The sequence below is a fragment of the Procambarus clarkii genome, chromosome 21, assembly GCF_040958095.1.
Source record: "Procambarus clarkii isolate CNS0578487 chromosome 21, FALCON_Pclarkii_2.0, whole genome shotgun sequence".
Taxonomy (NCBI): Eukaryota; Metazoa; Arthropoda; class Malacostraca; order Decapoda; family Cambaridae; genus Procambarus; species Procambarus clarkii.
In genome coordinates, this window is record NC_091170.1 from 15190481 (window position 1) to 15204281 (window position 13801).

Here is a 13801-nt window from a genome sequence, read left to right on the forward strand (position 1 = left end):
GTGTGATGGTGTGGCACGAGTTATTATTCCACTGTGAGGTGTGGCCTGGTGCGTGGTGGTGGTGTGGCCTGGTGCGTGGTGGTGGTGTGGCACAAGTCATTACTCCAATGTGTGGTGTGGCCTGGTGCGTGGTAGTGGTGTGGAACTAGTCATTACTCCACTGTGTGGTGTGGCTCGAGTAATTACTCCAGTGTGTGGTGAGGACTTGTGCGTGGTGGTGTGGCTCGAGTTATTACTCCACGGTGTGGTGTGGCCTGGTGCGTGGTGGTGTGGCCTGGTGCGTGGTGATGGTGTGGCACGAGTCATTCATTTTATCACCTAAATTAAATTATATATCACTTAAAATTTAACTAGACTTAACTTCACCTAACACTTTTTACAAATACAAACCTTTATCTACCCTTAAAAAACAAGCTAGTTAGCCAGTTGTGAACAACAAAATAGCTGTCCATTTGTCCAAAGGTGGACAACTGTGTTTGCCCAAACCAAATAATCAGCAACCTGTGAATATTTGGTCAGAAATTACAGTGTTGTTAGCAACACTCATCCTCATGTAAACAACACAAGTAATCCTATTATAAACAACACAAGTCATCCTCTTATAAACAACACAAGTCATCCTCTTATAAACAACACAAGTCATCCTATTATAAACAACACAAGTCATCCTCCAGTAAACAACACAAGTCATCTTCTTATAAACAACACAAGTCATCCTCCAGTAAACAACACAATTCATCCTTCAGTAAACAACACAAGTCATCCTCCAGTAAACAACACAAGTCATCCTCCAGTAAACAACACAAGTCATCCTCTTATAAACAACACAAGTCATCCTCTAGTAAACAACACAAGTCATCCTCCAGTAAACAACACAAGTCATCCTCCTGTAAACAACACAAGTCATCCTCCTGTAAACAACACAAGTCATCCTCCAGTAAACAACACAAGTCATCCTCCAGTAAACAACACAAGTCATCCTCCAGTAAACAACACAAGTCATCCTCCAGTAACCAACACAAGTCATCCTCCAGTAACCAACACAAGTCATCCTCCAGTAAACAACACAAGTCATCCTCCAGTAAACAACACAAGTCATCCTCCTGTAAACAACACAAGTCATCCTCCTCTAAACAACACAAGTCTTACACTTGTAAACAACACAAGTCTTACACTTGTAAACAACACAAGTCTTACACTTGTAAACTACATAAGCCTTACATTTGTAAACAACACTAGTCATCCTCGTGTAAACAACACAAGTCACACACTTGTAAATAACACAAGTCACACACTTGTAAATAACACAAGTTTTACACTTGTAAGAATAAAGTATCATCCAGTTTATAAACCCAAGAATCATCCACTAACAAGAGAGTGGTCCAAGAATCATCCACTAACAAGAGAGTGGTCCAAGAATCATCCACTAACAAGAGAGTGGTCCAAGAATCATCCACTAACAAGAGAGTGGTCCAAGAATCATCCACTAACAAGAGAGTGGTCCAAGAATCATCCACTAACAAGAGAGTGGTCCAAGAATCATCCACTAACAAGAGAGGGGTCCAAGAATCATCCACTAACAAGAGAGTGGTCCAAGAATCATCCACTGCCAAGAGAGTGGTCCAAGAATCATCCACTAACAAGAGAGTGGTCCAAGAATCATCCACTAACAAGAGAGTGGTCCAAGAATCATCCACTAACAAGAGAGTGGTCCAAGAATCATCCACTACCAAGAGAGTGGTCCAAGAATCATCCACTAACAAGAGAGTGGTCCAAGAATCATCCACTACCAAGAGAGTGGTCCAAGAATCATCCACTAACAAGAGAGTGGTCCAAGAATCATCCACTAACAAGAGAGTGGTCCTAGAATCATCCACTAACAAGAGAGTGGTCCTAGAATCATCCACTAACAAGAGAGAGGTCAAGTTATGACTCCAGAAACTCATCCATTTGGAAAATAAAAATGTGTTATTCACATATTTAAAAAAAGAGAATCTTCCACTTGCAAAAACTAATTCACAAACTTATCAAAAATAATAATTATACACTTGTAAAAAAAAGAGAGACAGAGATCCGTCTTCACTACTTCTTAAAATTGAGTCATCCACTTGTCATCCACATAGTACAAATGAGAGGAATCAATTTGAAAAAAAGCAAACGAGTCCTCCATATGTAAAAGAAACAGCGAGTCATTCACTTTTATCAAAGAAACGAGTTATCTAATTTTAAAAACAGGACTTGTTTTTTAAATTTGGTTTAAAACAAATTTTGTTTTCGTTTTTTTAACAAAACAAGATGCCTGTAAACCCCTGAAAATATTGTGGTAAGTAAAACATAAATTTAATTGTGTAAAACAACTGTCATTCACTTGTGAATAACATGAGTAATTCACTTCTGTGAATGACTCTTGTTTATGTCAACCAAGCCACTCACTTGTGAAAATCAATGCAGTCATTCACTTGTGAAAAAAACAAGAAAATCACCAGTTTATAACAGATTAATCAGTCAAATACAAAAATATATAAGTCACTCACTTGCAAAAAGCAAACACACAATAGGAGAAGTAAATAGCGAGACTTGCAAACGAGGTTGTTATACCGAGGTCAGAATAACAAGTGAGCTCGTTATTCTGAAGGATGATAATTTGACATAAAATTATTATTTTAATAATATTATTCATATAAATGTGACTTCAAATTAAAAAGTAATTAAATATACTGTGAAATATGGTGTTCATGTACGACCCAGTTACATGTAATTCAATATACAATATTTTAAAAGCAATATACAAACTGCTTCATCACGAGAAAAGGAAATGAGTTTTGATATTGCAATAAATTGCCAAGTGTACATTGTGTGGATATGTCTGGGTGTGGACATGTCTGGGTGTGGCTATGTCTGGGTGTGGATATGTCTGGGTGTGGCTATGTCTGGGTGTGGCTATGTCTGGGTGTGGATATGTCTGGGTGTGGCTATGTCTGGGTGTGGCTATGTCTGGGTGTGGATATGTCTGGGTATGTATATATCTGGGTGTGGATATGTTGGGTATGGCTATGTCTGGATGTGGATATGTATGGGTGTGGCTATGTCTGGGTGTGGATATATCTGGGTGTGTATATATCTGGGTGTGGATATGTATGGGTGTGGCAATGTCTGGGTGTGGATATATCTGGGTGTAGATATGTCTGGGTGTGTATATATCTGGGTGTGGATATGTTGGGTATGGCTATGTCTGGATGTGGATATGTCTGGGTGTGGATATATCTGGCTGTAGATATGTCTGGATGTAGATATGTATGGGTGTAGATACGTCTGGGTGTAGATATGTCTGGGTGAGGATATATATGGAAGAAGATATGTCTGGGTGAGGATATATATGGAAGAAGATATGTCTGGGTGTGGATAAGTCTGGGTGTAGATATGTCTGGGTGTGGAGATATATATAGGTGTAGATTTGTCTGGGTGTAGCTATGTCTGGGTGTAGATATGTCTGGGTGTAGATATATCTAGGTGTAGATATGTCTGGGTGTGGATATGTCTGAGTGCATATATTTCTAGGTGTAGATATGTCTGGGTGTAGATATGTCTGGGTGTAGGTATGCCTGGGTGTGGATATGTCTGGGTGTAGATATGGCTGGGTGTGGATATGTCTGGGTGAAGATATGACTGGGTGTGGATATGTCTGGGTGTAGATATGTCTGGGTGTAGATATGGCTGGGTCTAGATATGTATGGCAGTAGATATGTCTGGGGTGTAGATATGTTTGGGTGTAGATATGGCTGGGTGTGGATATTTCTGGGTGTAGATATGGCGGGGTGTAGATATAGCGGGGTGTGGATATGTCTGGGTGTAGATATGTCGGCGTGTAGATATGTCTGGGTGTAGATATGGCTGTGTGTGGAAATTTCTGGGTGTAGATATGGCTGGGTGTAGATATGGCTGGGTGTAGATATGTATGGCAGTAGATATGTATTGGTGTGGATATGTCTGGGTGTGAATATATCTGGGTGTAGATTTGTCTGGCTCTGGATAAGTCTGGGTGCGGATATGTCTGGGTGGGGATATGTCTTGGTGTGAATATGTCTGGGTGTGGATATGTTTGGGTGTGGATATATCTGGGTGTGGATATGTCTGGGTGTTTATATGTCTGGGTGTGGATGTATCTGGGTGTGGATATGTCCGGGTGGGGATATGTCTTGGTGTGGTTATGTCTGGGTGTGAATATGTCTGGGTGTGGATATGTCTGGGTGTGGATATGTCTGGGTGTGGATATGTCTGGGCGTGGACATGTCTGGGTGTGGACATGTCTGGGTGTGGACATGTCTGGGTGTGGACATGTCTGGGTGTGGACATGTCTGGGTGTGGACATGTCTGGGTGTGGATATGTCTGGGTGTACTCACCTATTTGTACTCACCTATTTGTGCTTGCGGGGGTTGAGCCCTGGCTCTTTGGTCCCGCCTCTCAACAGATCAGTCAACTGGTGTACAGATTCCTGAGCCTACTGGGCTCTATCATATCTACATTTGAAACTGTGTATGGAGTCAGCCTCCACCACATCACTGCCTAGTGCATTCCATCCGGTAACGACTGACTCTGAAAAAGTTCTTTCTAACGCCCCTGTGGCTCATGTGGGTACTCAGTTTCCACCTGTGTCCCCCTTGTTCGTGTCCCACCCGTGCTGAAGAGTTTGTGTTTGTCCACCCTGTAAATTGCCCTGAGAATTTTGTAGGTGGTTATCATGTCTCCCCTTACTCTTCTGTTTTCCAGGGATGTGAGGTTCAGCTCCTTCAGCCTTTCCTCGTAGTTCATTCCTCTCAGTTCCGGGACGAGCCTGGTGGCATACCGCTGAATCTTCTCTAACTTTGCTTTGTGTTTAACTAGGTGTGGACTCCAGGCTGGAGCTGCATACACCAGGATTGGTCTTACATAAGTGGTATACAGGGTCCTGAACGATTCCTTACACAAGTTTCTAAAGGCAGTTCTTTTGTTTGGCAGTCTAGCACATGCCGCTGATGATATTCTTTTGATGTGGGCCTCTGGGGACAGGTTCGGTGTGATATCAACCCCCAGATCTTTCTCTCTATTTGACTGTTGCAGGATTTCACCTCCCAGATGATATCTTGTGTTCAGCTTCCTGCTCTTTTCGCCTAATTTCATTAACTTACACTTTCCTGAGTTGAATTTTAGCAGCCATTTTCTACACCATTCCTCCAGTTTATCCAGGTCATCCTGTAGTCTCTGTCTATCTTCATCCGTCATGATTCTTCTCATAATTTTTGCATCATCAGCAAACATTGAGAGGAATGAGTCTATACCCTCCGGAAGATCGTTTACATATATTAGAAACAGGATAGGTCCAAGTACTGAGCCCTATGGGACTCCGCTGGTGACGTATCGCCACCCTGATGTCTCCCCCCCTCACTGTTACTCGCTGTTTCCTGTTGCTTAAGTACTCCCTTATCCACTGGAGCACCTTCCCTTTTGCTCCTGCCTGTTGCTCCAACTTGTTTAACAGCCTTTTATGGGGTACTGTGTCAAAGGCTTTCTGGCAGCCCAGGAAAATGCTGTCGGCCCACCCTTCTCTTTCCTGCCTAATTTTTGTTGCCTGGTCATAGAATTCTAATAAACCTGTGAGGCACGATTTACCATCCCTGAACCCATGTTGAGGGTGCGTTACAAAGTTATTTCCCTCCAGGTGCTCTACAAGCCTTTTCCTCACGATCTTCTCCATCACCTTCCATGGTATACCAGTTAGGGAAACTGGCCTGTAGTTCAGTGCTTCTTGCCTGTCACCCTTCTTGTATATTGGAACTACGTTAGCTGTCTTCCAACCTTCTGGTAAGTCTCCTGTTTCCAGTGACCTGCTATACACCATAGAGAGTGGATATGTGGGTGTGGATATATCTGGGGTGTGGATATGTCAGGGTGTGGATATATCTGGATGTGGATATGTCTGGGTGTGGATATGTCTGGGTGTGGATATACCTGGGAGGGGATATATCTGGGTGTGGATATGTCTGGGTGTAATTACCTAAGTGTAATTACCTAAGTGTAGTTACAGGATGAGAGCTACGCTCGTGGTATCCCGTCTTCCCAGCACTCTTTGTCATAACACTTTTAAACTACTGACGGTCTTGGCCTCCACCACATTCTCACCTAACTTGTTCCAACCGTCTACCTCTCTGTTTGCGAAAGTGAATTTTCTTATATATATTCGGCATCTGTGTTTAGCTAGTTTAAATCTATGACCTCTTGTTCTTAAAGTTCCAGGTCTCAGGAAATCTTCCCTATCGATTTTTCCAATTCTTGTTACTATTTTGTATGTAGAGATCATATCACCTTTTTTTCTTCTATCTTCTAGTTATGGCATATTTAATTCCTCTAACCTCTCCTCATAGCTTTTGCCCTTCAATTCTGGGAGCCACTTAGTAGCATGTCTTTGCACCTTTTCCAGTTTGTTGATGTGCTTCTTAAGATATGGGCACTACACAACCGCTGCATATTCTAGCTTTGGCCTAACAAAAGTCGTGAACAATTTCTTTAGTATATCACCATCCATGTATTTAAAAGAAATTCTGAAGTTAGAAGGCGTGGCATAAGCTCCTCGCACAACGTTCTTTATGTGGTCCTCAGGTGATAGTTTTCTATCTAGAACCACCCCTAGATCTCTTTCTTTATCAGAATTCTTTAAAGATTTCTCACATAATATATAGGTCGTGTGGGGTCTATGTTCTCCTATTCCACATTCCATAACATGGGATTTATTAACATTAAATTCCATTTGCCAAGTGGTGCTCCATATACTTATTTTGTCCAGGTCATCTTGAAGGGCATGACAATCATCTAAGTTTCTTATCCTTCCTATTATCTTAGTATCATCAGCAAACATGTTCATATAATTCTGTATACCAACTGGTAGATCATTTATGTAGACAATAAACATCACTGGTGCAAGAACTGAACCCTGTGGTACTCCACTAGTGACATTTCTCCAGTCCGATACATTGCCTCTGATCATTGCCCTCATTTTTCTATCAGTCAGAAATTTTTTTATCCATGTTAGAAGTTTACCTGTCACCCCTCCAATATTTTCCAGTTTCCAGAACAACCTCTTATGTGGAACTCTGTCGAAAGTCTTTTTTAGGTCCAGATAGATGCAGTGAACCCAACCATATCTTTCCTGTAATATCTCTGTTGCTCGATCATAGAAACTGAGTAAATTCGATACACAGGATCTTCCAGATCGAAAACCATACTGTCTGTCTGATATTATATCATTTCTCTCCAGGTGTTCTCCCCATTTAGTTTTAATTATTTTTTCCAATATTTTGACTATTACACTTGTCAATAATACAGGTCTATAATTAAGAATATAATTAATACCCTGCTTCCACTTTTGTAGATTGGAACTTTGTTAGCCTTTTTCCACACATCATCTACAACTCCTGTAAACAGGGATGCCTGAAAAATCAGTTGAAGTGGAATGCTGAGTTCAGGTGCACATTCTCTCAGAACCCATGGTGAAACTCCATCTGGACCAACTGCTTTGTTCTTATTTAGCTCCCTCAGCATTTTTTCCACTTCGTCTCTAGACACCTCTATGTGCTCTATGTTGTTCTCTGGAATTCTTATTGTGTCTGGTTCCCCTGAAGATTTCATTTTGTACAAACACACTTTGGAACTTTTCGTTTAATGTTTCACACATTTTTTTTCATTTTCCGTGAATCTATTTCCCATTTTCAACCTCTGATTATTATCCTTTACCTGCAATTTGTTGCTTATGAATTTATAGAATAGATCTGGTTCTGTTTTACATTTGTCTGCAATCCCTTTTTCAAAATTTCTTTCTGCCTCTCTCCTCACTGCCGTGCAGTTGTTTCTCGCATCTTTGTTTCGCTGGTATGTTTGGGGGTTTGGCCTCTTCCTGTATTGGTTCCATTTTTGTGTCTTCTGGTTTCTGGCCCTCTCGCAATTTCTGTTGAACCAATCCTGTTTCCTAGTTTTGCATCTCTGTTTTGGTATAAATTTTTTGGTGCCTTTATCATATATTTCACAAAACTTGATATACATCTCATTCACTTCCTTGCCTAGCAACAAGTCTGTCCAATTATACTCACTAAAAAACTTTCTAAGGTTGTCATATTGTCCTCTCCTAAAGTCAGGTTTTTCAATTGCATCAACCTTCTTATTTTCTTCCAGATTATAGCGCATTGCATACTTTATTCCCAAAAAGACATGGTCACTTTTACCTAAGGGAGGAAGGTACTGAAGGTCAAATATTTCTTCCTCCTTCCTGGTAAATATCAAACCTAGCATGGAGGGAACGTCCCCTTCCCTCATCCTCGTAGCTTGTTTAACATGTTGATACAAGAATGTTTCCAGGATGAGGTCTACAAATTTACAGGTCCAAAAATCTTCTGATTTAGCTTCATATGCTTCCCAGTCTATGGATTTCAAGTTGAAGTCGCCGACTATCAACAGTCGTGATCTATCGTTATCCGCTCTCGCTATGATCTCTCTCATTATTGTTATAAGACCTTCTCGTTTACTATCTAGCTCCTCCTTTGACCATGTGCTGCTTGGCGGTGGACTATATGCATTTATGATCATTAGTTTATCATCCTCATGGCAGATCTCTAGTGCAATTATGTCAACTTCTTGTGGATTGGCAGTCATTATTTCCTTCACCTTCAGGTGTTCTCTCACCAGCACAGCAACGCCACCGCCTTTCCTAATTTTTCTGTCCCGTCTCCAAACTGAGTAGCCCCTTGGGAATATGACCTCATTTAAAATAACATCTTCAAGTTTCGTCTCCGTGAGTGCAACAATGTCTGGTGTCTGCAGCTGTATTACATCACTTAACTTCAGTATCTTCGATCTTACTCCATCTATGTTGGTGTATGCAATCTTCAGGAACTTGTTCCCCCTCTTCTTATTTTTCACTCTCCCTCTCTCTAATGATTTTGTTAGTTTGCCTTTATGTACCACTTTACTGGTCTGCCTACCCCTATCACTTTGTAGAAAAAAGAATTGATTTCTCCCTCATTCCTGCTCTCATTTAATCGTTTTGCCTCGGCAAGGTTCAGTTTCAGCTTCTCCCTATCTTCTTTAGAAAGATCTCGTCTTTACGACCACACTCTCCCATCTTCATCACTTTGTAATTTTCTAGCATTTCTTAGTACTTCTTCCATCAGTTTGGCACCATTTAGGGTGATCCTCAAAAGTCGATCTTTCCCTTTTACATATCTGCCTATTCTCCTGTAGTCGCACACATTCTCTATGGTTGTAAGACCTTCCACGAGGCCAACAATTTTATCTACTACTTTTGCTTCTTCTACAGCTCTTTTTGACCTAGATGTTATCTCCTTTTCTTTGCAGCCAAACATTATCAGGGACTTACTCCGATCAACTGTGTTTTGCACCAACTTCGGGTTAGATGCCAATTCTTTTCTCCCTTCCAGCCTAATGTTTATTTTATCTTGTTGCAGTGTTTGGCTTCCTTTACTGCTTCTTCAATTTTTTCCTTCTCCATGGCCACTTGTGCATGGGTGAGTTGCATATCTTTCCTGCACTGTTCTATTCCCTGTGTAACTTCCTCCATCTGTGCTGACAAAAGCTGTTTCTCCTGTTGAATTTCCTTACCTAACCTATTGTAGTCATTTATGTTTAAATTTACTTTAACTTCTTCCATAGTTATTTTTAAGAGTTTATTTTCTTCTTCCATGGCTTTGCAATTTGTTTCCAATTGATTCTTATCCCTGCACAAGTATTTCACTTTCACGTGTGGATATGTCTGGATGTGGATATGTCTGGGTGTGGATATGTATGGGTGTAGATATGGCTTGGTGTGGATATTTCTGGGTGTAAATATGTCTGGGTGTGGATATGTCTGGGTGTCGATATGGCTGGTTGGAAATTTGGCTGGGTGTCGATATGGCTGGTTGGAAATTTGGCTGGGTGTGGATATGTCTGGGTGTGGATATGTCTGGGTGTGGATATGGCTGGGTGTAGATATGGCTTGGTGTGGATATTTCTGGGTGTGGATATTTCTGGGTGTGGATATGTCTGGATGTGGATATGTCTGGGTGTAGATATAGCTGCGTGTGGATGTGTCTGGATGTGGATATGTCTGGGTGTGGATATAGCTGGGTGTACATATTACTGGGTGTGGATATGTCTGGGTGTGGATATGGATGGGTGAAGATATGGCTGGGTGTGGATATGTCTGGAGAGTACAGCACGATGACAGGTGTGGTGGAGAGTACAGCACTGTGACAGGTGTGGTGGAGAGTACAGCACTGTGACAGGCGTGGTGGAGAGTACAGCACTGTGACAGGTGTGGTGGAGAGTACAGCACTGTGACAGGCATGGTGGAGAGTACAGCACTGTGACAGGTGTGGTGGAGAGTACAGCACTGTGACAGGTGTGGTGGAGAGTACAGCACTGTGACAGGCGTGGTGGAGAGTACAGCACTGTGACAGGCGTGGTGGAGAGTACAGCACTGTGACAGGTGTGGTGGAGAGTACAGCACTGTGACAGGCGTGGTGGAGAGTACAGCACTGTGACAGGTGTGGTGGAGAGTACAGCACTGTGACAGGCGTGGTGGAGAGTACAGCACTGTGACAGGCGTGGTGGAGAGTACAGCACTGTGACAGGTGTGGTGGAGAGTACAGCACTGTGACAGGCGTGGTGGAGAGTACAGCACTGTGACAGGCGTGGTGGAGAGTACAGCACTGTGACAGGCGTGGTGGAGAGTACAGCACTGTGACAGGCGTGGTGGAGAGTACAGCACTGTGACAGGTGTGGTGGAGAGTACAGCACTGTGACAGGCGTGGTGGTCACTGTTTCCAGTGACCTGTTATACACCATAGAGAGAGGCACACTTAGTGCTTCTGCACCTTCCTTTAGTATCCATGGTGAGATTCTATCAGGCCCAACAGCCTTTGTCACATCCAGCTCCAGCAGACACCTTTTGACCTCATCACTAGTGAGGTCAAATTGCTCCAAGGTTGCTTGGTTTGCCGCCTCCTCATTTAGTGCAGGGGCTTCTCCTTGTTCTATTGTGAAGACCTCCTGGAATCTCTTGTTGAGTTCTTCACACACCTCCTTGTCATTCTCTGTGTATCTGTTCTCCCCTTTCCGCAGCTTCATCACTTGTTCCTTAACTGCTGTTTTCCTCCTGTGTGTGTGTGTGTGTGTGCTTACCTAATTGCCTAATTGTGCTTGCGGGGGTTGAGCTCTGGCTCTTTGGTCCCGCCTCTCAACCGTCAATCAACTGGTGTACAGATTCCTGAGCCTATTGGGCTCTATCATATCTACATTTGAAACTGTGAATGGAGTCAGCCTCCACCACATCACTTCCTAATGCATTCCATTTGCTAACTACTCTGACACTGAAAAAGTTCTTTCTAACGTCTCTGTGGCTCATTTGGGTACTCAGCTTCCACCTGTGTCCCCTTGTTCGCGTCCCACCAGTGTTGAAAAGTTCGTCCTTGTTTACCCGGTCGATTCCCCTGAGGATTTTGTAGGTTGTGATCATGTCCCCCCTTACTCTTCTGTCTTCCAGTGTCGTGAGGTGCATTTCCCGCAGCCTTTCCTCATAACTCATGCCTCTTAGTTCTGGGACTAGTCTAGTAGCATACCTTTGGACTTTTTCCAGCTTCGTCTTGTGCTTGACAAGGTACGGGCTCCATGCTGGGGCCGCATACTCCAGGATTGGTCTTACATATGTGGTGTACAAGATTCTGAATGATTCCTTACACAGGTTCCTGAACGCCGTTCTGATGTTAGCCAGCCTCGCATATGCCGCAGACGTTATTCTCTTTATGTGGGCTTCAGGAGACAGGTTTGGTGTGATATCAACTCCTAGATCTTTCTCTCTGTCTGTTTCATTAAGTACTTCATCTCCTATTCTGTATCCTGTGCCTGGCCTCCTGTTTCCACTGCCTAGTTTCATTACTTTGCATTTACTCGGGTTGAACTTCAACAGCCATTTGTTGGACCATTCACTCAGTCTATCCAGGTCATCTTGTAGCCTCCTACTATCATCCTCTGTTTCAATCCTCCTCATAATTTTTGCATCGTCGGCAAACATTGAGAGGAACGAATCTATACCCTCTGGGAGATCATTTACATATACCAGAAACAGTATAGGTCCAAGGACTGACCCCTGCGGGACTCCACTTGTGACGTCTCGCCAATCTGAGACCTCACCCCTCACACAGACTCGTTGTCTCCTGTTGCTTAGGTATTCCTCTATCCACCGGAGTACCTTCCCTCTCACTCCAGCCTGCATCTCCAACTTTCGCACTAGCCTCTTGTGTGGCACTGTATCAAAGGCTTTCTGACAATCCAAAAATATGCAGTCTGCCCACCCTTCTCTTTCTTGCCTTATTTTTGTTGCCTGGTCGTAGAATTCAAGTAACCCTGTGAGGCAGGACCTGCCATCCCTGAACCCATGTTGATGCTGTGTTACAAAGTTCCTTCGCTCCAGATGCTCCACTAGTTTTTTTCGCACAATCTTCTCCATCAGCTTGCATGGTATGCAGGTTAGGGACACTGGCCTGTAGTTCAGTGCCTCCTGTCTATCCCCTTTCTTGTATATCGGGACTACGTTAGCTGCTTTCCAAGTATCTGGCAGTTCCCCTGTTGCCAGTGATTTGTTATACACTATGGAGAGTGGTAGGCTCAGTTCTCTTGCTCCTTCCTTTAGAACCCAAGGGGAGATTCCATCTGGGCCTATAGCCTTCGTCACGTCCAACTCTAGTAAACACTTCCTTACTTCCCCACTGGTAATCTCAAACTCTTCCAGTTTGCTGTGTGTTTGCTTCCAGTTTGCTGTGTGTGTGTGTTTGTGTGTGTGTGTGTGTGTGTGTGTGTGTGTGTGTGTGTGTGTGTGTGTGTGTGTGTGTGTGTGTGTGTGTGTGTGTGTGTGGGGGGGTGTGTGTGTGTGCGTGTGTGTGTGTGTGCGTGTGTGTGTCTAGCCGACGCTTGAAACACTCCAACGACCCCCCACACCTATTGCCTTACCCCCAACTTCTTACAAAAAAAAAGTTTTCAAATCAATATTTTTCCTCTTTTTTTTGGATGTAAACATGTCCAAATCATTAACAATTGTTTCGCGTAATATTTATTGTTTATATATTTTAATAACGTAGCTTCGCTCCCTTTGTTATGCCAGCTGATCCATTTGATCACCTCAGTCGTATCACCCTTTACTCTGCCTTGTTCTCCAGATTGTAAATTAAGCATTTTTAATCTGTCTTCACAAGGGAGGATAGTAATTCCTCAAATTATCTTTGCCATTCATCTCTTTATGTATTTAGGTATTTTAATGTTCGTTTTATTTATAGATTAATAAAGATGTTAATATATATATATATATATATATATATATATATATATATATATATATATATATATATATATATATATATATATATATATATATATATATATGTATATATATATATATATATATATGTATATATATATATATATATATATATATATATATATATATATATATATATATGTATATATGTATATATATATATATATATATATATATATATATGTATATATGTATATATGTATATATATATATATATATATATATATATATATATATATATATATATATGTATATATATATATATATATATATATATATATATATATATATATATATATGTATATATATATATATATATATGTATATATATATATATATATATATATATATATATATATATATATATATATATATATATTGTTGGGGTTTCACCTCTTTTCTCTCTA

The 13801-nt window shown here is 41.6% G+C and overlaps 1 protein-coding gene across 1 annotated transcript in view; it reads right to left on the reverse strand.

The window, feature by feature from the left end:
* Positions 1-8212, reverse strand: part of LOC138367097 (protein argonaute-2-like) — a 45386-nt gene extending 37174 nt beyond the window's left edge. Inside the window, exons 1-2 of the mRNA XM_069328500.1 lie at positions 8119-8212; positions 7385-7446 (exon numbers count right to left, since the gene is read on the reverse strand). Coding sequence (XP_069184601.1) covers positions 7385-7446; positions 8119-8212 — 156 coding nt within the window. The remainder of the gene's footprint in view (positions 1-7384; positions 7447-8118) is intronic.
* Between the last annotated feature and the right edge of the window lie 5589 nt (positions 8213-13801).